This window comes from Xenopus laevis, chromosome 3L (assembly GCF_017654675.1).
Source record: "Xenopus laevis strain J_2021 chromosome 3L, Xenopus_laevis_v10.1, whole genome shotgun sequence".
Taxonomy (NCBI): domain Eukaryota; kingdom Metazoa; phylum Chordata; class Amphibia; order Anura; family Pipidae; genus Xenopus; species Xenopus laevis.
Genome location: NC_054375.1, coordinates 161,208,443 through 161,231,991, shown reverse-complemented (window position 1 = coordinate 161,231,991; position 23,549 = coordinate 161,208,443). Strand labels below are relative to the sequence as shown.

At 49.1% G+C, this 23,549-nt stretch overlaps 1 protein-coding gene across 1 annotated transcript; it reads right to left on the bottom strand.

The window, feature by feature from the left end:
* Positions 1 to 370: 370 nt before the first annotated feature.
* On the bottom strand, positions 371 to 23,153 carry tp53.L (tumor protein p53 L homeolog; the record flags this gene model as incomplete). Its single annotated transcript, NM_001088098.1, is given in 11 exon segments — positions 371 to 1,438; positions 1,546 to 1,628; positions 4,052 to 4,137; positions 6,525 to 6,646; positions 6,728 to 6,837; positions 6,987 to 7,099; positions 7,679 to 7,865; positions 8,326 to 8,502; positions 8,642 to 8,690; positions 13,100 to 13,192; positions 23,074 to 23,153. Coding segments are annotated over 10 exon segments (1,089 nt in total). The 5' UTR covers positions 13,171 to 13,192; positions 23,074 to 23,153.
* Between the last annotated feature and the right edge of the window lie 396 nt (positions 23,154 to 23,549).

Genomic DNA, 23,549 nt, shown 5'->3' with positions numbered 1-23,549 from the left:
ATCCACGCGAGTCTGCAGGAAACTAAATTATTGGCCCAATGTCCAGTCAAGATAACACTCAGACACAACCATGTATATCGTAAGCCCAATATATATCAGCTCTATATGTCTGTATAAAGAATTGCTCCCTATCTGTAAGCTAGAGACACAACAGGCAGAACTGGTCCCTATTGGTTCTGCTCAGATCCATATTGTCAGGTACCGGCTACCACATGTCTGGCTCCTTATTTAGAGGGGGACGTGAACTCAAGAATAAAAATCTTTGCTTCTATACAAACTGCTACATTATTTCAAGAGACAGAACCAGCAGTGTGACTAGGGACAGACACAGATTTCCACAGCAATTACATTCACACATTGAAATCCACCAATAGATTAATAGAATTTTTATTAAAAAAAGAAAAATACAAAATTTGGATGGCAGTGAGTGTTAGTACAAAGGAAGTATTGGGGGAGACAGGGGCAGATTTGGGGGAGCCCCAGCAGTTGAAGAATGATCAGAGAATTTTATCTGGAACCTGATTGAGAATTTACAATGTGCATAACCCGTGTTGGTGTTGGAGGAGGGAAATACAACTGCCCCCCCCCCCACATACAGGGAGCGACCAACTCATTCTGTGTATGGCTCACCCAGTGTATGGCTGGAGGGCACTATTACCCCTCCCAAACTGGCCACAGCAGGGCTCATTCATATCCTCACAAATAGGGTCACATAATAAAAAGCCTGCAGTAGCCCAAATAAATAACTGGTTGTCCCACACACAGATGCACTATGGGACTGAAGCCCAGTAAGAGCCGGTTTCCCACCTACCTCCTTCTCACCGTCCCATAATCAGCTCCTTGGCCAGTGGAATTGAATCGAAGCCCCTCCCCCACTGCATTAGCTCCGCCTCAGGAGGGGCAGGCGTAGAGGGTTTGACTTTCCCTGAGGAAGAGACAAGCCCCACCCACACAGTGACTGGGTACCAGTCCATAAAGTACAGGCTTCCCATAATGCACTGGAACCAGAGACACGGTGGGTCGGGGGCCCTATTGCTTTGTTTCTGCTCAGACAGGGTTCATGTGCCTTTAATTGTACAACAATCTGATATGACATTTGTTTCCCTTAAATACATTATAGGGGGAGAGCGTGTACCCCCATATCTTACAGTGAACCCATAAAGGGTGTAATGGAGCCTCCAACCCATAATGACTAACTGGATAAACATATTGGGTGCTACATGAAACAGGCAATACTGAACCTCTAAACTAACTAAAAGGAGGGAGGCAGTTTAAAGAAAACAAAACGATCGGAGAACCGGCCACCGATATCCCCCCTAACTGTTCGTTACATTCATTCGGGGGTCCTCATTCCGAGTCGGGCTGTTCATCTTTAACCAGCAGCTTCTTTCCTTTCTTGGGTTTGATTTCATCCCGGCACTTGCGGCACTTAATGGTCCTGCGGGGGTGAAGCAGCACAAATGAGCAGGTGACAGTTGCACAATGGCAGCTACATAAAAAGATATCCAATAACAGATGGACCCCACCCTGTGAGCCGACACTTACACTTTCTGCTGATCGAGGCTTTCTTGTAATTCAAGTGCGTCATTCAGTTTCTTAATCATCTCATAGCGGCTGCGCCCCTTAATCTGAAGGTGAAAAACTAAATCAGTACTGAGCATTATTCTGTATATAGTGAGAACTAGTCTGTAGATTCTGCTGTAACAGTCCTGTCCTGCTTTATGGCAGCTGAGATTCTAGCTATCTGTATAACAGAACATTCTGTCCCAGTGGCTGCACAGATCTTATCTGATCCCCATTGTAAGCAGCAGTCCTGTCCTGCTTTATGGCAGCTGAGATTCTAGCTATCTGTATAACAGAACATTCTGTCCCAGTGGCTGCACAGATCCTATCTGATCCCCATTGTAAGCAGCAGAGTTGCCCTGCTTTATGGCAGCTGAGATTCTAGCTATCTGTATAACAGAACATTCTGTCCCAGTGGCTGCACAGATCCTATCTGATCCCCATTGTAAGCAGCAGTCCTGTCCTGCTTTATGGCAGCTGAGATTCTAGCTATCTGTATAACAGAACATTCTGTCCCAGTGGCTGCACAGATCCTATCTGATCCCCATTGTAAGCAGCAGTCCTGTCCTGCTTTATGGCAGCTGAGATTCTAGCTATCTGTATAACAGAACATTCTGTCCCAGTGGCTGCACAGATCCTATCTGATCCCCATTGTAAGCAGCAGTCCTGTCCTGCTTTATGGCAGCTGAGATTCTAGCTATCTGTATAACAGAACATTCTGTCCCAGTGGCTGCACAGATCCTATCTGATCCCCATTGTAAGCAGCAGTCCTGTCCTGCTTTATGGCAGCTGAGATTCTAGCTATCTGTATAACAGAACATTCTGTCCCAGTGGCTGCACAGATCCTATCTGATCCCCATTGTAAGCAGCAGTCCTGTCCTGCTTTATGGCAGCTGAGATTCTAGCTATCTGTATAACAGAACATTCTGTCCCAGTGGCTGCACAGATCCTATCTGATCCCCATTGTAAGCAGCAGTCCTGTCCTGCTTTATGGCAGCTGAGATTCTAGCTATCTGTATAACAGAACATTCTGTCCCAGTGGCTGCACAGATCCTATCTGATCCCCATTGTAAGCAGCAGTCCTGTCCTGCTTTATGGCAGCTGAGATTCTAGCTATCTGTATAACAGAACATTCTGTCCCAGTGGCTGCACAGATCCTATCTGATCCCCATTGTAAGCAGCAGTCCTGTCCTGCTTTATGGCAGCTGAGATTCTAGCTATCTGTATAACAGAACATTCTGTCCCAGTGGCTGCACAGATCCTATCTGATCCCCATTGTAAGCAGCAGTCCTGTCCTGCTTTATGGCAGCTGAGATTCTAGCTATCTGTATAACAGAACATTCTGTCCCAGTGGCTGCACAGATCCTATCTGATCCCCATTGTAAGCAGCAGTCCTGTCCTGCTTTATGGCAGCTGAGATTCTAGCTATCTGTATAACAGAACATTCTGTCCCAGTGGCTGCACAGATCCTATCTGATCCCCATTGTAAGCAGCAGTCCTGTCCTGCTTTATGGCAGCTGAGATTCTAGCTATCTGTATAACAGAACATTCTGTCCCAGTGGCTGCACAGATCCTATCTGATCCCCATTGTAAGCAGCAGTCCTGTCCTGCTTTATGGCAGCTGAGATTCTAGCTATCTGTATAACAGAACATTCTGTCCCAGTGGCTGCACAGATCCTATCTGATCCCCATTGTAAGCAGCAGTCCTAGGCCCCAACAGCCATTTTTGCGGCAAAGCATCAACTGGTAAGTTCAAACACATCCCCATCTACTGTACCCCCACTGTCTGGCTACAGCAACCCACATCATATAAAGTCATGTGAATTACTACTACTGAAGGTACAACCCTCTATATGAACTGCCATGTGACATCATCCACCATGTCTCAGCAATGACATATTTCTCATCCAGAGTATTACAGTATATACTCTAGTATAAGCCGAGTTTTTCAGCCCCCAAAATATGCTGAAAAACTCTACCTCGGCTTATACTCGGGTCAAACGAAAAAAAAGTTGCCGGCGTCCAAGAATAGTCTCCAAGAATATTTGTCGGCGTCCAAGAATGGTCGCCGGCATCCAAAAACGAGACGCCGGCACCTCCAATGGGAGCAGAAACCCTCAATTTTTTGATTGAAACTTACCAGCAGCTGCTGCATTTCTCACCCTAGGCTTATACTCGAGTCAATAAGCTTTCCCAGTTTTTGGAGGTAAAATTAGGTACCTCGGCTTATACTCGAGTTTATACGGTATCAGCTCACCAATTTTACTGGTCAAGCTTGTTGCATTTGTAATACTGGCCCCATGGCATTATCTCCCTAGGCTTCTGCTGCCTCTCTAATTTGAATGTGTGGTCCTCTGCTTCTCCCCTAGTTCTGAAGACATTCCTGGAGAAGGCAAGTCTGCGTAGACTATTATTCATAATAATAAACAGACAGTGAGTGGAAGGCGAGGGGGGGTAAAGAGATTGAGCGATCTTACTAAGTACTTACCCGCAAAGTGAAGATTTCTTCATCATCATCAACAACAAGACGCTTCTTAGGAAGTGGTGGTTCACTGGATGGTGGGTGAGCAAGTTCTGGGAAAGAGAACAGGTTCCACATTTACTTAGTCAACATTTTCAAAAAAGGAAAATGTGAGTATCCCCCGAAATAATGAAATCAATTATAAAATTGAAAAATGTATTAGGACATCAGAGCAAGACCTAATGCGTTTCATGCTTGCTGGGGCACTTACTCATACAGCTATGTGTGTGCAGAAAGCAAGTGTTGGCCTGTGACTGTGCAGACTGAAGCCAGTAACTACACACAGGCTGCTAGCCGGCACTATGCCACATAGCCTTTAGGGCAGGGGTGCCCAAACTTTTTGCAACGAGGGGCAGATTTGGGGAGGTGAACATGTGTGGGGGCCGACCATTCAGCTCGACATTCTTTGAACCATTAACATTAAATTACAGGAATGGAGTAATCGTAGCAGTAATATTTGGGCACATTAGTAAATGATGTGCCACTTGGTCTATACTGCTGCCCGTGTGTTGAAGGGGTTAGTAATAGACACGTACTAGAACGTAGTGACGCCATACTTCTTTACTGTACTGGCACGTCAGTATGTCTATTGACTCCTTCAGCCCTAAAGAAGTGTGTGAAAACATTACGTCTCTACGTGCCAGTATGTGTCTATTACTAACACTTCAGCACACAGGCAGCAGTATAGACCAAGTGGCAGATCATTTACTAATGTGCCCAAATATTACTGCTATGGCATTCCTGATCGCACTGTGCTGGGGGCCTTATTATTATTATATGATGTAGGCTGAGGGCCGGTGTAAATTTTAAAAAGGGCCGCAATTGGACCCCGGGCAGCACTTTGGACATACCTGCCTTAGGAACAACAACATAGGCTTTTAGGTGAGCCCCTTAAAGGGATTCTGTCATGATTTGTATTTCTAAATGACTGTTTACACTGCAAATAATTCACTGTACAATATAAAATGTCATTCCTGCAAGTGTATTTAGTTGTAATATTGGTGTGTAGGTGCATCTCAGCTCATTTTGCCTGGTCATGTGATTTCAGAAAGAGCCAGCACTTCAGAATGGAACTGCTTTCTGGCAGGCTGTTGTTTCTCCTACTCAATGTCTTAGTGGGACCTGGATTTTACTATGGAGTGCTGTTTGTAGATCTACCAGGGAGCGGTTATCTTATGTTAGGGAGTGGTTATCTGGTTACCTTCCCATTGTTCTGTTACTGCTGCAGTACAGCAGTAAAGAGAGACTGAGGTTTATTAAAGTACAAGTCACATGACTGGGGGCAGCTGGGAAACAATATGTCTAGCCCCATGTCAGATTTCAAAATTAAATAAAAAAATCAAACTGATTTGAGAGCAGAATTCTGCTGTAGCAGCACTATTAACTGGTGCATTTTTTTCTATGACTGTATTTAAATGGACCCTTTAAATGGACTTGTCTGCATCTAGGCAAGGAGTAAACGAAATCTTGAGGCCCAGCCCTTGAGAAACTGTAACTCTCCATCAACATCAAGGACACGGGGAAGAGTAAAACATAAGAATAGAAGATCTGCACCTTCCTAGGATTTCCTTGCTCAGCCTGACCATGAGACCCTTCAAACATATACAATTCTAGGGAACCTCCGTTCCATCCCATATAACAAGCAAAATCCCACAGGAATATGCTTATCCACAAAAAAAAAAGAAAAAAAAAGTTCTTTTTATTAATAAACCGCCTTTGAGGGTCAGGCAAGAGACTTTTGGCTAGGAATTAGGACAGCAGGCACATCAGAGAGGCATATAGACACGCAGTGGCAACAACTAGAGGTAGTCTTAAAGTGGACCTGTCACCTACACATAAAAAGCTGCATAATGAAAGTCCTTTGCAAATTAAATATGAAACCCCCAAAAATTTTTCATTAAAACATCAATACCTGTTATAAAGGTGTTTAAATATCGAAACTGTCAATCAAATATTACCTGCCCCGCCTCTATGCCCGTGGTATAGAGGAGGGGCAGACAATTACTTTCACTTTCCATTCAGCACTTCCTACATGTCACTGCTCTCCTCACATTCCCCCTTCCCTCCTCAGGCTCTATAATTGTGTAGGACATGGCACATGGACATTAGGTCCCCCATTCTGGTGCATACACAAGATATTGGGGTGATACACAATTTCCCTTAATAACCGTGTCCACAAAATGGCAGCTGCCTGCTTGCTGTGATTGTAGAATTCCAAGACAGAAGGAAACAAAATTTAAATAATAAATACAGTGTAAGTAAAGTTTATTTTGCTCAACAAACATGATTGAAAGAATTTGAAATTATTTCTTAGGGTGACAGGTCCCCTTTCAAAAGGTTTACCCCCAAAAATGTAATTTTACTATATAGAACCAGGCCCTAGAGTGCCAATATGGTGCCTCTCTTGTTGGAATTCCCCATTCACCCTCTCTATACCAACCTCTCTTGCCGCTGGGTTTCAGGCCCCTCTTTTTTGTGTAATTGTCTTCCTCTGTGCGACGATCCCTCCCTGGGCAGGCACACACTCGAACCTCAAAACAGCGGCGGCCAAGAAGTAGCCCCCTAAAAGGAAAGCAAAAGACATAGGACTTCTAGGAGTGGGAAGGTACCATCCCAGGCAGGCGGGGGGGCAGAATGACTCACTCTGGGGTCTCGAGGGTGATGATGGTGAGAATGGGCCGGCGATTCATCCCTCCCATACAGGAGCTGTTACACATATAATTGTACAGAACTGTTGTACATTCCGTTCCAACCTGCAGGAGAGACACAAGGCAGTCAGGACTGATGAGCCAAACGTGAAGCACATGAACAGATAAAGTATTTACTTCTATATAGTGTTACAGGGATGAGAGACGGGGTATGGAAGGATACACAATACAATAAGTGCCTCTCCCCATGTTACCTGAGGCCCCTCATAGGGAACACAGACACTATGGCGCCCGCTATTTACATCCTCCATATAAGAAGCCTGGAGATTTCCCTCCACTCGCATCAGGTGACTGGGAGGCGCAGCATCTGCAGAACAAAACAAAAGTGATTCCATGCAAACCCATCTCCATAATGGATCCCAAGAGAAACTAGGGGGATACCGTCAAATATTCCTCCAATCCCCTCACAGCCACAAGATTATATACAGTCTCCCCAGAAATGCCAAGCTGCCATTATGACAATAAGTAGGTCATACCCCCAGCAATCTTATATCACCAGCAACTAGTAGTGTGTGGGTAGAGAAATTCTCAACCAGTCCCTAACCCACCCCTCCAAGCTGTGGGTTTGGGGGCGACACACAGATCACTAGCAGCAGCCCCTCCCCAGCATACAGTACAATGAGCACACAGCAGAACCCCAGGATATACCTGCCCTCCACCTCCCTTAGCATGTACCCCAGAAATGCCCCCCACCCTCTGTAGTGCAGTAACCCCCCTATAAGAGCTCAGCCCCCCTGTATATGAGAATAACTAGATTATAGAACAATCAGCAGCAATTCCATTCCTCCCCTGTATACAGTATAACAGCCAACTGCTAGCAACCCCTCCCCCGTACAGTAGCCAGATGACTTGCCCCCAGCACCCCAATAAGAATGAAAGCACTCACCCTCCCCTGGCTCCACACTGCGCTCATGGTGGGGGCATCTCTTCACCACCTCGGCCACATGCTCAGATTTCTTGTAGACGGCCGTAGCCCGGAGAATGGAGCCGCGAGGCGGGGGGCTCTCCACACGCACCAGCAAAGGGCAAGTCTTGGCCAACTGGCAGAAGAGTTTGTTGAGCTCTGGGGAATACTGGGGAGACAAGGGCAGGGTTATTGAGTGACTGATGTGCTGCCAGCACCCTCACCCCTCTCCCCAACACTGGCTACTGAGGAAAGGCTAGCCGAAGCCTGAATCTTTCTTGTATGTCTCAGTAAAGTGTGAAGAGGCTTGTGAGCTGACAGTCCGTAGTCCCTGCACAGCCGCCTCTTTAACCCCTCCCTGGCTGCTGTGGGAGGGCAGAGGAGTGGACTTGCCCAGACTTGTTTGTAATTGAGAATCCCTGGGAGAACATGTCTGAGACTTGTAGAATAATAATACAATGAACAACTAAAGCCCGTTACATTGCTGCAGAGAAGCCCCCCGAGGGGCTGGTGTTGGGGCTAATCACACAGGGGTATCAGACAAAAGCTAAAGTGTCAGCTAAGAGGGCAGATGTGGGGCAGAAGGGGTAACTAAGTGCAATTGAGGAGAAAGCACAAGAGGGACTCACCGTGCAGGTAACAGACTTTGCGGTGCCGTTCTGTTGGAAGTCCAGTTGGAGCCCATACTTCCCAGCATAATCGTCAGTTGAGGGGACAGCACATGAAGTGACGGTGGGAACAGCATTACCCATAAGCCCCTCCTGTAGGACCGTCATGTCTGCTGCCAGGGGATAGTCTGGAAACTCCTAGAAGGAAACAATGGGAGCGCTATGGAGGTGGGAACATGGTAAGAATAAGCAGCAGTGGCTATTAATGACCGCGCCTTTCCCCTCCCCCTCCCCGGAAATAAGCGCCTGGAAAAGGATCAGATTGGCTCCTACTTACCGATAGGTTGTCCAGCCGACACGTGACAGTCTGCAGGGGGTCAGGCAACCTGGGGAGAAGCACAGCAGGGACAATGTGACGCAGCACAGAGAGGTGTATAGAACACACAGGGCAGTGTATAGAAACAATAGCACCCACAACCCCAACAGGGTGACACACAAGCTCTGGGGCTCATCACCCTAAACACGCAACAAAGCAACTAGACTCATAACTTCCCTTCACTGAACACACTCCCTAACCCCTCCCCTGCACAGTGACACACAGGAGGAGCCCAGTGCCCGCCAGGGCCATACACAGAACAAGCTGCAAGTCCCTCCCCCTGCAGGGTGATACAGTGACACAGACAGAAGGAGAGTCCCTCCCCCTGCAGGGTGATACAGTAACACAGACAGAAGGAGAGTCCCTCCCCCTGCAGGGTGATACAGTGACAGACAGACAGAAGTCCCTCCCCCTGCAGGGTGATACAGTGAGACAGACAGAAGGAGAGTCCCTCCCCCTGCAGGGTGATACAGTGAGACAGACAGAAGGAGAGTCCCTCCCCCTGCAGGGTGATACAGTGACACAGACAGAAGGAGAGTCCCTCCCCCTGCAGGGTGATACAGTGACACAGACAGAAGGAGAGTCCCTCCCCCTGCAGGGTGATACAGTGACACAGACAGAAGGAGAGTCCCTCCCCCTGCAGGGTGATACAGTGACACAGACAGAAGGAGAGTCCCGCCCCCTGCAGGGTGATACAGTGACACAGATAGAAGGAGAGTCCCTCCCCCTGCAGGGTGATACAGTGACACAGACAGAAGGAGAGTCCCTCCCCCTGCAGGGTGATACAGTGACACAGACAGAAGGAGAGTCCCTCCCCCTGCAGGGTGATACAGTGACACAGACAGAAGGACAGTCCCGCCCCCTGCAGGGTGATACAGTGACACAGACAGAAGGAGAGTCCCGCCCCCTGCAGGGTGATACAGTGAGACAGACAGAAGGAGAGTCCCTCCCCCTGCAGGGTGATACAGTGACACAGACAGAAGGACAGTCCCGCCCCCTGCAGGGTGATACAGTGACACAGACAGAAGGAGAGTCCCTCCCCCTGCAGGGTGATACAGTAACACAGACAGAAGGAGAGTCCCGCCCCCTGCAGGGTGATACAGTGACACAGACAGAAGGAGAGTCCCTCCCCCTGCAGGGTGATACAGTGACAGACAGACAGAAGTCCCTCCCCCTGCAGGGTGATACAGTGACACAGACAGAAGTCCCTCCCCCTGCAGGGTGATACAGTGAGACAGACAGAAGGAGAGTCCCTCCCCCTGCAGGGTGATACAGTGAGACAGACAGAAGGAGAGTCCCTCCCCCTGCAGGGTGATACAGTGACACAGACAGAAGGAGAGTCCCTCCCCCTGCAGGGTGATACAGTGACACAGACAGAAGGAGAGTCCCTCCCCCTGCAGGGTGATACACTGACACAGACAGAAATCCCTCCCCCTGCAGGGTGATACAGTGACACAGACAGAAGTCCCTCCCCCTGCAGGGTGATACAGTGACACAGACAGAAGTCCCTCCCCCTGCAGGGTGATACAGTGAGACAGACAGAAGGAGAGTCCCTCCCCCTGCAGGGTGATACAGTGACACAGACAGAAGTCCCTCCCCCTGCAGGGTGATACAGTGAGACAGACAGAAGGAGAGTCCCTCCCCCTGCAGGGTGATACAGTGAGACAGACAGAAGGAGAGTCCCTCCCCCTGCAGGGTGATACAGTGACACAGACAGAAGGAGAGTCCCTCCCCCTGCAGGGTGATACAGTGACAGACAGACAGAAGTCCCTCCCCCTGCAGGGTGATACAGTGACACAGACAGAAGTCCCTCCCCCTGCAGGGTGATACAGTGACACAGACAGAAGGAGAGTCCCTCCTGCAGGGTGATACAGTGACACAGACAGAAGGACAGTCCCGCCCCTGCAGGGTGATACAGTGACACAGACAGAAGGAGAGTCCCGCCCCCTGCAGGGTGATACAGTGAGACAGACAGAAGGAGAGTCCCTCCCCCTGCAGGGTGATACAGTGACACAGACAGAAGGACAGTCCCGCCCCCTGCAGGGTGATACAGTGACACAGACAGAAGGAGAGTCCCTCCCCCTGCAGGGTGATACAGTAACACAGACAGAAGGAGAGTCCCGCCCCCTGCAGGGTGATACAGTGACACAGACAGAAGGAGAGTCCCTCCCCCTGCAGGGTGATACAGTGACACAGACAGAAGGAGAGTCCCTCCCCCTGCAGGGTGATACAGTGACAGACAGACAGAAGTCCCTCCCCCTGCAGGGTGATACAGTGACACAGACAGAAGTCCCTCCCCCTGCAGGGTGATACAGTGAGACAGACAGAAGGAGAGTCCCTCCCCCTGCAGGGTGATACAGTGAGACAGACAGAAGGAGAGTCCCTCCCCCTGCAGGGTGATACAGTGACACAGACAGAAGGAGAGTCCCTCCCCCTGCAGGGTGATACAGTGACACAGACAGAAGGAGAGTCCCTCCCCCTGCAGGGTGATACACTGACACAGACAGAAATCCCTCCCCCTGCAGGGTGATACAGTGACACAGACAGAAGTCCCTCCCCCTGCAGGGTGATACAGTGACACAGACAGAAGTCCCTCCCCCTGCAGGGTGATACAGTGAGACAGACAGAAGGAGAGTCCCTCCCCCTGCAGGGTGATACAGTGACACAGACAGAAGTCCCTCCCCCTGCAGGGTGATACAGTGAGACAGACAGAAGGAGAGTCCCTCCCCCTGCAGGGTGATACAGTGAGACAGACAGAAGGAGAGTCCCTCCCCCTGCAGGGTGATACAGTGACACAGACAGAAGGAGAGTCCCTCCCCCTGCAGGGTGATACAGTGACACAGACAGAAGGAGAGTCCCTCCCCCTGCAGGGTGATACACTGACACAGACAGAAATCCCTCCCCCTGCAGGGTGATACAGTGACACAGACAGAAGTCCCTCCCCCTGCAGGGTGATACAGTGACACAGACAGAAGTCCCTCCCCCTGCAGGGTGATACAGTGACACAGACAGAAGGAGAGTCCCTCCCCCTGCAGGGTGATACAGTGACACAGACAGAAGTCCCTCCCCCTGCAGGGTGATACAGTGACACAAACAGAAGTCCCTCCCCCTGCAGGGTGATACAGTGAGACAGACAGAAGGAGAGTCCCTCCCCCTGCAGGGTGATACAGTGACACAGACAGAAGTCCCTCCCCCTGCAGGGTGATACAGTGACACAGACAGAAGTCCCTCCCCCTGCAGGGTGATACAGTGACACAGACAGAAGTCCCTCCCCCTGCAGGGTGATACAGTCAGAAGGAGAGTCCCTCCCCCTGCAGGGTGATACAGTGAGACAGACAGAAGGAGAGTCCCTCCCCCTGCAGGGTGATACAGTGACACAGACAGAAGGAGAGTCCCTCCCCCTGCAGGGTGATACAGTGACACAGACAGAAGGAGAGTCCCTCCCCCTGCAGGGTGATACAGTGACACAGACAGAAGGAGAGTCCCTCCCCCTGCAGGGTGATACACTGACACAGACAGAAATCCCTCCCCCTGCAGGGTGATACAGTGACACAGACAGAAGTCCCTCCCCCTGCAGGGTGATACAGTGACACAGACAGAAGTCCCTCCCCCTGCAGGGTGATACAGTGACACAGACAGAAGGAGAGTCCCTCCCCCTGCAGGGTGATACAGTGACACAGACAGAAGGAGAGTCCCTCCCCCTGCAGGGTGATACAGTGACACAGACAGAAGTCCCTCCCCCTGCAGGGTGATACAGTGACACAAACAGAAGTCCCTCCCCCTGCAGGGTGATACAGTCAGAAGGAGAGTCCCTCCCCCTGCAGGGTGATACAGTGAGACAGACAGAAGGAGAGTCCCTCCCCCTGCAGGGTGATACAGTGACACAGACAGAAGGAGAGTCCCTCCCCCTGCAGGGTGATACAGTGACACAGACAGAAGGAGAGTCCCTCCCCCTGCAGGGTGATACAGTGACACAGACAGAAGGAGAGTCCCTCCCCCTGCAGGGTGATACAGTGACAGACAGAAGGAGAGTCCCTCCCCCTGCAGGGTGATACAGTGACACAGACAGAAGGAGAGTCCCTCCCCCTGCAGGGTGATACAGTGACACAGACAGAAGGAGAGTCCCGCCCCCTACAGGGTGATACAGTGACACAGACAGAAGGAGAGTCCCTCCCCCTGCAGGGTGATACAGTGACACAGACAGAAGGAGAGTCCCTCCCCCTGCAGGGTGATACAGTGACACAGACAGAAGGAGAGTCCCTCCCCCTGCAGGGTGATACAGTGACACAGACAGAAGTCCCTCCCCCTGCAGGGTGATACAGTGACACAGACAGAAGGAGAGGAGATCCAGATAAACAGGGGGTGACAGAGAAATGAGGGTGTAACAAGGAGGAGTATGAATATTGGGGTGACACTTACAGACTCCACAGATCCTCGAATGTCTCCTGGCTGAGGGGGGGGTCCATGCCGGTCTCAGAGGAAGGTTCCATTATGGAGGCAGCAGAGGGGTGGCTGAAAGGGAAAGTGACGGCTCCATTCATTGCACACAAGTTACTGCAGGGATTCCAGGATTAGTCAACTGGGGGACATTATGTGACAGGATTAGTGGGGTACAATGTGTGTGTGACAGGATTAGCGGGGTACAATGTGTGTGTGACAGGATTAGTGGGGTACAATGTGTGTGACAGGATTAGTGGGGTACAATGTGTGTGTGACAGGATTAGTGGGGTACAATGTGTGACAGGATTAATAGGGTACAATCTGAGTGAGTGACAGGATTAATGGGGTACAATGTGTGACAGGATTAATAGGGTACAATCTGAGTGAGTGACAGGATTAGTGGGGTACAATGTGTGTGTGACAGGATTAGTGGGGTACAGTGTGTGTGAGTGACAGGATTAGTGGGGTACAATGTGTGTGTGACAGGATTAGTGGGGTACAATGTGTGTGACAGGATTAGTGGGGTACAATGTGTGACAGGATTAGCGGGGTACAATGTGTGTGTGACAGGATTAGTGGGGTACAATGTGTGTGAGTGACAGGATTAGTGGGGTACAATGTGTGACAGGATTAGTGGGGTACAATGTGTGTGAGTGACAGGATTAGTGGGGTACAATGTGAGTGTGTGACAGGATTAGTGGGGTACAATGTGTGACAGGATTAGTGGGGTACAATGTGTGTGAGTGACAGGATTAGTGGGGTACAATGTGTGCGTGTGACAGGATTAGTGGGGTACAGTGTGAGTGTGTGACAGGATTAGTGGGGTACAATGTGTGACAGGATTAGTGGGGTACAATGTGTGTGAGTGACAGGATTAGTGGGGTACAATGTGTGCGTGTGACAGGATTAGTGGGGTACAATGTGTGTGAGTGACAGGATTAATAGGGTACAATGTGAGTGACAGGATTAGTGGGGTACAATGTGAGTGACAGGATTAGTGGGGTACAATGTGTGTGAGTGACAGGATTAGTGGGGTACAATGTGTGACAGGATTAGTGGGGTACAATGTGTGTGAGTGACAGGATTAGTGGGGTACAATGTGAGTGACAGGATTAGTGGGGTACAATGTGTGTTGAGTGACAAGGATTAGTGGGGTATCAATGTGTGACGGATTAGTGGGGTACAATGTGTGCGGTGTGACAGGAATTAGTTGGGGTAAATGTGTGCCGTGTGACAAGGATTAGTGGGGTACAATGTGTGTGAGTGACAGGATTAATAGGGTCAATGTGTAGTGACAGGATTAGTGGGTACAAATGTGTGAGTGACAGGATTAATAGCAGGTACAGTTGAGTTGTGACAGGAATTAGTGGGGTAGCAATGTTGTGTGAGTGACAGGAATTAGTGGGGTAACATGTGGAGGTGACAGGATTAAGTGGGTACATGTGGTGGTGACAGGATTACGTGGGGTACAATGTGTGACAGGCATAGTGGGGTACATGTGTGTGAGTGGAACAGGATTAGTGGCGAGGTACAATGTGAGTGGACAAGGAATTAAGTGGGTACATGTGTGTGACAGGATTAGTGGGGGTACAAAATGTGTGTGAGTGACAGGAAGTGGGGTACCAAATGTGGTGACAGGAATTAGTCGGTACAAATGTGGTGCGTGTGACGGATTAAGTGGGGTACAATGTGTGCGTGTGACAGGATTAGTGGGTCAATGTGGTGAGTGACCAGGATTAGCTGGGTTACAATGTGTGGAGTGACAGGATTAATTAGGGTAAGTGGGTAGTGTGCACAGGATTAAGTGGGGTACATGGTGTGAGTGACAGATTAGTTGGGGCTACATGTGAGTGCAGGATTAGTGGGGTACATGGTGACAGATAGTGGGGTAACAATGTTGCTGAGTGCAGGATTAGTGGGGTACAAATGGTGAGTAGACAGATTAGTGGGGTACAGTGGACAGGATTAGTGGGGTACAAATGTGTGACAGGATTAGTGGGGTACAATGTGTGTGATGCAGGATTAGTGGGGTACAATGTGTGCGTGTGACAGGATTAGTGGGGTACAATTTGTCGAAGTGCAACAGGATTAGTGGGTGTACAATGTGTGTGAGTGACAGGATTAGTGGGGTACAAATGTGTGTGTGTCAGGATTCTAGTGGGGTACAGATGTGTGTGAGTGGCACAGGATTAGTGGGGTACAGATGTGTGTTGTGACAAAGGATAGTGGGGTACAATGTGTGTGTGAAAACAGGCTTAGTGGGTCAATGTGAGTGTGACAGAGGATTAGTGGGGTAGCAGATGTGTGGTGTGACAGGATTTGTGGGGTACAATGTGTGTGTGACAGGAATAGTGGGTACAATGTTGACAGGATTAGTGGGGGTAACTGTTGTGACAGGATTAGTGGGGTACAATTGTGTGACAGTTAGTGGGGTATCAAATGTGTGACAGGATTAGTGGGGTACAATGTGTGTGAGTGACAGGATTAGTGGGGTACAATTGTGTGCGTGTGACAGGATTAGTGGGGTACAATGTGTGTGAGTGACAGGATTAGTGGGGTACAATGTGTGTGAGTGACAGGATTAATAGGGTACAATGTGTGAGTGACAGGATTAGTGGGGTACAATGTGAGTGACAGGATTAGTGGGGTACAATGTGTGTGAGTGACAGGATTAGTGGGGTACAATGTGTGTGAGTGACAGGATTAGTGGGGTACAATGTGAGTGACAGGATTAGTGGGGTACAATGTGTGACAGGATTAGTGGGGTACAATGTGTGACAGGATTAGTGGGGTACAATGTGTGCGAGTGACAGGATTAGTGGGGTACAATGTGTGCGTGTGACAGGATTAGTGGGGGTACAATGTGTGCGTGTGACAGGATTAGTGGGGTACAATGTGTGCGTGTGACAGGATTAGTGGGGTACAATGTGTGTGTGACAGGATTAGTGGGGTACAATGTGTGTGAGTGACAGGATTAGTGGGGTACAATGTGAGTGAGTGACAGGATTAGTGGGGTACAATGTGAGTGAGTGACAGGATTAGTGGGGTACAATGTGAGTGACAGGATTAGTGGGGTACAATGTGTGCAGGATAGTGGGGGTACAATGTGTGACCGGATTAGTGGGGTACAATGTGTGTGAGTGACCAGGATTAGTGGGGTACAATGTTGTGCGTGGTGACAGGATTAGTGGGGTACAATGTGTGCGTGTGACAGGATTCAGTTGGGGTACAATGGTGTGTGACAGGAATAGTGGGGTACAATGTGTGCGTGTGACAGGATTTAGTGGGTCAATGTGTGTGTGACAGGATTGTGGGTACAGTGTGTTGAGTGACAGGATTAGTGGGTACATGTGTGTGTTGACAGATTAGTGGGTGTACAATAGTGTGTGAGTGACAGGATTAGTGGGGGTACAGATGTGAGTGTGACAGGATTGTTTGGGGTACAATATGTGTGCGCTGTGACAGGATTACGTGGGGGTACAATGTGTGTTGTGACCAGGATTAGTGGGGTCAAGTACGTGACCAGGAATTAGTGGGGTACAATGTGTGACAGGATTAGTGGGGGTAGACATGTGTGACAGGATTAGTGGGTACAAGTGTGTTGAGTACAGGATTAGTGGGGTACAATGTGTGCGTGTGACAGGATCTAGTAGGGGTACAATGTGGTAGTGAAAAGGATTAGTGGGGTACAATGTTGTGAGTGACAGGATTAATAGGGTACATGTTGAGTGACAGGATTAGTGGGGTACAGATGTTGAGTGACAGGATAGTGGGGTCAATGTTGTGTGAGTGACAGATTAGGGGCAACGTGTGTGAAGTGACAGGATTAGTGGGGTACAATTGTGAGTGACGGATTAGTGGGGTACAATGTGTGACAGGATTAGTGGGGTAACACCTGTGTGTGAGTGACAGGATTAGTGGGGTAGCAATGTGTGTGTGTGACAGAATAGTGGGTACACCTGGTGCGTGTGACAGGATTAAGTGGGGTAACAACTGGCTGGTGAGGTAGACAGGATTAGTGGGGACGTACAATGTGTGCGTGTGACAGGATTAGTGGGGTAGCAATTGTGCGTTGACGGACTTAGTGGGGTACAAATGTTTGAGTGAACAGGATTAATAGCGTACACATGTGTGAAGTGACAGGATTAGTGGGGTACAATGTGAGTGACAGGATTAGTGGGGTTAACAATGTGTGTGAGTGACAGGATTAAGGGGGTACAATGTGTGTGAGGTGACAGGATAGTGGGTAACAATGTGAGTGACAGGATTAGTGGGGTACAATGTGTGACAGGATTAGTGGGGTAATGTGTAACAGGATAGTGGGGTACAGTGTGTGTGGAGTGACAGGTTGTGGGTACAATGTGTGCGTGTGACAGGAGTAGTGGGGTACAATGTGTCGTGATGACACGGATTAAGTGGGGTACAATGTGTGCGAGTGACAGGATCTAGTGGGGTACAATGTGTGTGAGTGACAGGATTAGTGGGGTAATGTGTGTGTGTGACAGGATTAGTGGGGTTACAAATGTTGTGTGAGTGACAGGCATTAGTGGGGTACAATGGAGTGTGACAGGATTAGTGGAGGTACAATGTGTGCGTGGTCGAACAGGATTAGTGGGCGTACAATGTGTGTGAGTGACAGGATTAGTGGGGTACAGTTGTGAGTGAACAGGAAAATTAGTGGGGTACAGTGTGTGAGTGACAGATTAGTGGGGTACAATGTTGAGTGACAGGATTAGTGGGGTACATATGGTGTGTGTGACAGATTAGTGGCGGTACATGTGTTGTGTGTGGAACAGGATTAGTGGGGTACCACATGTTTGAAGTGATCAGGATTAGTGGGGTAGCTTATTGATGTGTGAGTGGCACAGGATTAGTGGGGTACAATGTGTGAGGACAGGATTACGTGGGGTAACATATGTGTGTGTGTGACGGCCGATTATTGGCGGGTAACAATGTGTGTGGTGACAGAATTAGTGGGGTACAATGTGAGTGACAGGATTCAGTGGGCGTACAATGTGTGACCAGGATGAGTGGGGTAACAATGTGTGTGAGTGACAGGATTAGTGGGGTACAATGTGGTGACAGATTAGTGGGGTAACAATGTGTGCCGTGTGACAGGAATTAGTGGGTGACATGTGTGTGATGTGACGGAGGAATTAGTGGGCTTAAATGTGTGCGTGGAACAGGATTAGTGGGGTACAATGTGGTGCGTGTGACCAGGATGTGGGGTACAATGTGTGTGTGTTGACAGGTTGTGGGGTACAATGTGAGTGACAGGATTAGTGGGGGTACAATGTGTGACAAGGATTAGTGGGGTACATCGTGGTGAGTGACAGGCATTAGTGGGGTACAATGTGTAGTGACGAGGATAGGGGGTAAATGTGTGCGTTTGACATGGATTAGTGGGGTACATATGTGTGTGAGTGACGGATTATGTGGGGTACAATGTGTGTGAGTGACAGGCTTAGTGGGGTACAATGTTGCGTGTGAACAGGATCTAGTGGGTAAAATGTTTGTGAGTGACAGGATTAGTGGGGTCCAATGTGTGTTGAGTGAATCAGGAATTAGTGGTACAGTGTGTGAGTGACAGGCTTGTGGGTCAATGTGTGACAGGATTAGTGGGGTACAATGTGTTGGAGCGCGAGGGATAGTGGGGTCAATGTGTGCGGTATGTGAACAGGATTTAGTGGGGTAACAATGTGTGTGAAGTGACAGGATTAGTGGGGTACAATGGTGTGCTGGACAGGATTTAGTGGGGTAAAAGTGTGTGCGTAGTGACAGGATTTAGTGGGGTACAATGTGTGGTGAGTGACAGGATAGTGGGGTACAATGTGTGTGAGTGACAGGATTAGTGGGGTAAGTGTGTGAGTGACAAGATAGTGGGGTACAAGTTGTTGCGTGTGGAACAGGATTAGTGGGGTACACTGTGTCGCGAGTGACATGGATTAGTGGGGTACGAAATGTGGTGCGTGTGAAGGATTAGTGGGGTACAATGTGTGCGTGTGACCGATCTAGTGGGGTACACATGTGTGCGTGTGAAACAGGATTAGTTGGGGTACAATGTGTTGCTGTGGTGCACAGGATTAGTGGGGACAATGTGCAGTGACAGGATTCAGTGGGTACAATGTGTGACCGGATTAGTGAGGGTACAATGTGTGTGAGTGACAGGAGTTAGTGGGGTACAATGTGAGTGACAGGATTACGTGGGGTACAATGTGGCTGCGTGTGACAGGATTAGTGGGGTACATGTGTGCCGTGTGACAGGATTGACGTGGGTAGCCAATGTGTGTGAGTGGACAGGAATTAGGTTGGGTACAATTCGTGTGCTGAGTGGACAGGGATTAGTGGGGTCAATGTGTGGCGTGTGACAGGATTTAGTGGGGTACAATGTGTGCGTGTGACAGGAATTAGTGGGGTTACAATTGTTGGTGCGTGTGCAGGATTACAGTGGGTACAAATGTGTGTGTGGTGCAGGATTAGTGGGGGTACAAGTCGAGTGGACAGGATTAGTGGGGTACAATGTGTGACAGGATTAGTGGGGTACAATTGTGTGTGAGTGAACAGGATTAGTGGGGTAAATGTGAGTGACAGGCCTTAGTGGTGGTAGCAATGTGTGCGTGTGACAGGATTAGTGGGCGTAACAATGTGTGTGAGTGACAGGATTAGTGGGGTACACATGGTGTGAGTGACAGGATTAGTGGGGTACAATGTGTGCGTCGTGACAGGCCTAGTGGGGTGAATGTGTGTGAGTGACAGATTAGTTGGGGTACACATGTGTGTGAGTGACAGGATTTGGGGTACAATGCTGTGTGAAGTGCAGGATTAGTGGCGGTCAGTGGTGGTGAGTGACACGGATTAGTGGGGTACAGATGTGGTGACAGGATTAGTGGGGGTACTCAATGTGTGACAGGATTAGTTGGGTAGCAATGTGTGCGTGTGGACAGGACTTAGGTGGGGTACAATGTGGTGTGAGTGACAGATTAGTGGGTACAAATGGTGCGTGTGACAGGTTATGTGGGTACAATTGTGTGCGTGTGACAGGATAGTGGGGTACATTGGTGAGTTGGACAGGATTAGTGGGAGTACAATGTTGTGAGTGCAGGAATTAGGGGGTACAGTGTGTGAGTGACAGGATTAGTGGGGTACAATGTGTGCGTGTGACAGGATTTAGTTGGGTCAATGTGTGTGAGTGTTACAGGATTAGTGGGGTACAATGTTGTGGTGTGAAACAGGATTAGTGGGTACAATGTGTGCGTGTGCAGGAAGTTAGTGGGGTACAAAGTGTGCGTGTGACCAGGATAGTGGGGTATCAATGTGTGTGTGTGACAGGATTAGTGGGTACATATGTAGTGACAGGATTAGTGTGGGTACCAATGTGTGACAGGAATTATGTGGGTGTCAATGTGTGTGGAGTGAAGCAGGATTTATGTGGGTACAATGTGAGTGACAGATTATAGTGGGTACAATGTGTGCGTGTGACAGGATTAGTGGGGGTACAAATGTTGTGTGAGTGACAGGCATTAGTGGGGTACAATGTGTGGTGAGTGACAGGATTGTGGGGTACAATGGTGTGCGTGTGGCAGGATTAGTGGGGTAAATGTGCTGTGAGTGACAGGATTAGTGGGGTACAATCGTGTGTGAGTGACAGATAGTGGGGTACAGTGTGTGAGTGACAGGAATTAGTGGGGTCCAATGTGTGACAGGATTAGTGGGGTACAATGTGTGACAGGATTAGTGGGTACAATGTGGTGCGTGTGACAGGATTACGTGGGGTACAATGTGTGCGTGTGACAGGATTAGTGGGGTACAATGTGTGCGTGTGAACAGGATTAGTGGGGTACAATGTGTTGTGTGTGACAGGATTGTGGGTACAATGTGAAGTGACAGGATTAGTGGGGTACAATGTGTGACGGATTAGTGGGGTACAATGTGTGGGTGAGTGACAGGATTAAGTGGGGTACAATGTGATGTGACAGGATTAGTGGGGTAGCAATGTGTGCGTGTGGATCAGGATTAGTGGGTAGTCAATGTGTGTGAGTGACAGATTAGTGGGGTACAATGTGTGTGAGTGACAGGATTAGTGGGGGTACAAGTGTGGCGTTGTGTGACAGATTAGTGGGGTACAAATGTTGTGTGAGTGACAGGTTAGTGGGGTACCAATGTGTGTGAGTGACAGGATAGGTGGGGGTAACAGTGTGTGAGTGACAGGATTGTGGGGTACAATGTGTTGACAGGATTAGTGGGGTAGCAATGTGGTGGACGGAATTAGTGGGGTAAATGTGGTGCGTGTGACAGGATTTTAGTGGTTATCAATGTTCGTGGGAGTGGACCAGGATTAGTGGGGTAGCTGTGTGCGTGTGACAGGATTAGTGGGGTACAATGGTTGTGAGTGACTAGGATTAAGTGGGGTACAATGTGTGTGAGTGACAGATTAGTGGGTACAGTGTGTGAGTGACCAGCATTAGTGGGGTAAATGTGGTGCGTGTGACAGGATTAGTGGGTACAATGTGTGTGAGTGACAGGATTTAGTGGGGTACAATGTCGCTGCGTGTGACAGAGTTAAAGTGGGGTACAAGTGTGTGCGTCGTGACAGGATTAGTGGGGTACAATGTGTGGCGGTTTGGACAGGATTAGTGGGGTAAAATGTGTGTTGTGTGACAGGATTATGGGGTACAATGTGAGTGACAGGATTAGTGGGGTAGCATGTGTGACAGGATTAGTGGGGTCAATGTGTGCTGAGTGACAGGATTAGTGGGTACAATGTGAGTGATCAGGATTAGTGGGGGTACAATGTGTTGTGAGTGACAGGATGTAGTGGGTATCAAATGTGAGTGACAGGATTAGTGGGGTACAATGTGTGACAGGATTAGTGGCGGTACAATGTGTGCGTTGTGACAGGATTAGTGGGTAACAATGTTGCGTGGGTGACAGGATTAGTGGGGTAAGCAATGTGTGCGTGTGACAGGATTCAGTGGGGTATCACATGTGTGCGTGTGGACAGAATTATGGGGGTACAATGTGCTTGGTGAGTGACAGGATTATGTGGGGTACAATGTGTGTGAGTGACAGGAATTAGTGGGTGACATGTGTGTGAGTGCAGGATTAGTGGGGTACACATGTGTGACAGGAACTTAGTGGGTACAATGTTGTGACAGGATTAGTGGGGTACAATGTGTGCGTGTGATCAGGATTAGTGGGGTACAATGTGTGTGAGTGACATGGATAGTTGGGGTTACAATGTGTGTGTGACAGGATTAGTGGGGGTATCAATGTGAAGTGACAGATCGTGGGGTACAATGTGGTGAGTGACCGGATTAGTGGGGTAGCAATGTGAGGTGAGTGACAGATTAGTGGGGTACAATTGTGTGACAGGATAATAGGTACAGTGTGTGTGTGACGCGGATTAGTGGGGTACAATTGTGTGACAGGATTATAGTGGGGTCACAATGTGACGTGACAGGAATACGTGGGGTAATCTAAATGTTGAGTTGACAGAAGTGGGTACAATGTGAGTGACAGGATTAGTGGGGTACAATGTGAGTGACAGGCATTATGGGGTAATGTGAGTGAGTGACAGGATTAGTGGGGTAGCACGATGTGTGACAGGATCAATTAGGGTACAGTGTGTGTGTGACAAAGGATTATGGGGTACAAGTGAGTGATCAGGATTAAGTGGGGTAACAATCGCTGAGTGGGACAGGATTAATAGGGTACAATGTGTGACAGGATTAGTGGGGTACAATGTGAGTGACAGGATTAATAGGGTACAGTGTGTGAGTGACAGGACCGAGGGAGACGGAAGGAGTTGCTAAGGGGCGGGACTGTGTTGCAGGTAACGGGGTTTCTAGTTGAGGCAATAAAACGCCTGTTCTGCGCCAGAGAAACTCACGAAGACAACACGACAGAGTGACCCGAGGGCCGAAGGAGAAAACGAAGCCCCGGGAGGAACGTACCTCGCTGCAAAGGACCGGTAACGGGACAAGAAATGGCGACTCTGATTCTATCCTCTCTGCTTCCTCGTGTTGGGGATTCCCCGACTCCCAGCATGCACTGCTCTCTAACACCCGCCCTTTTATTTACTTCCTATTCCACCCTGAACCGCAACCTGCTTTTACACCACTTCCGGGGCAGCTTCCGCGTTCCATCTTGCGCCCGCCTCCTAAAGTCAGCTGTCAGGCATCTTCCACGCCTTTCCTTTGTCAGGTATTTGTGCCGTCCCTCTTGCACTGCCATTTTCACCCGCTCCATTTCATATTGTGCGTCTGTCTCCTCCATCATTACAGCAATGTTGTGCAGTTTATTCCTCCTCACAGTGTATCAGGCAAGTGGCTAATCCAATCACAAATCAGAAAGGACCGCCCCTTTACAAATCGGTCAATCCCTGTAAACTAGCTATGCCCGCCCCCTGTGGCTTCTGATTGGTTGGGAT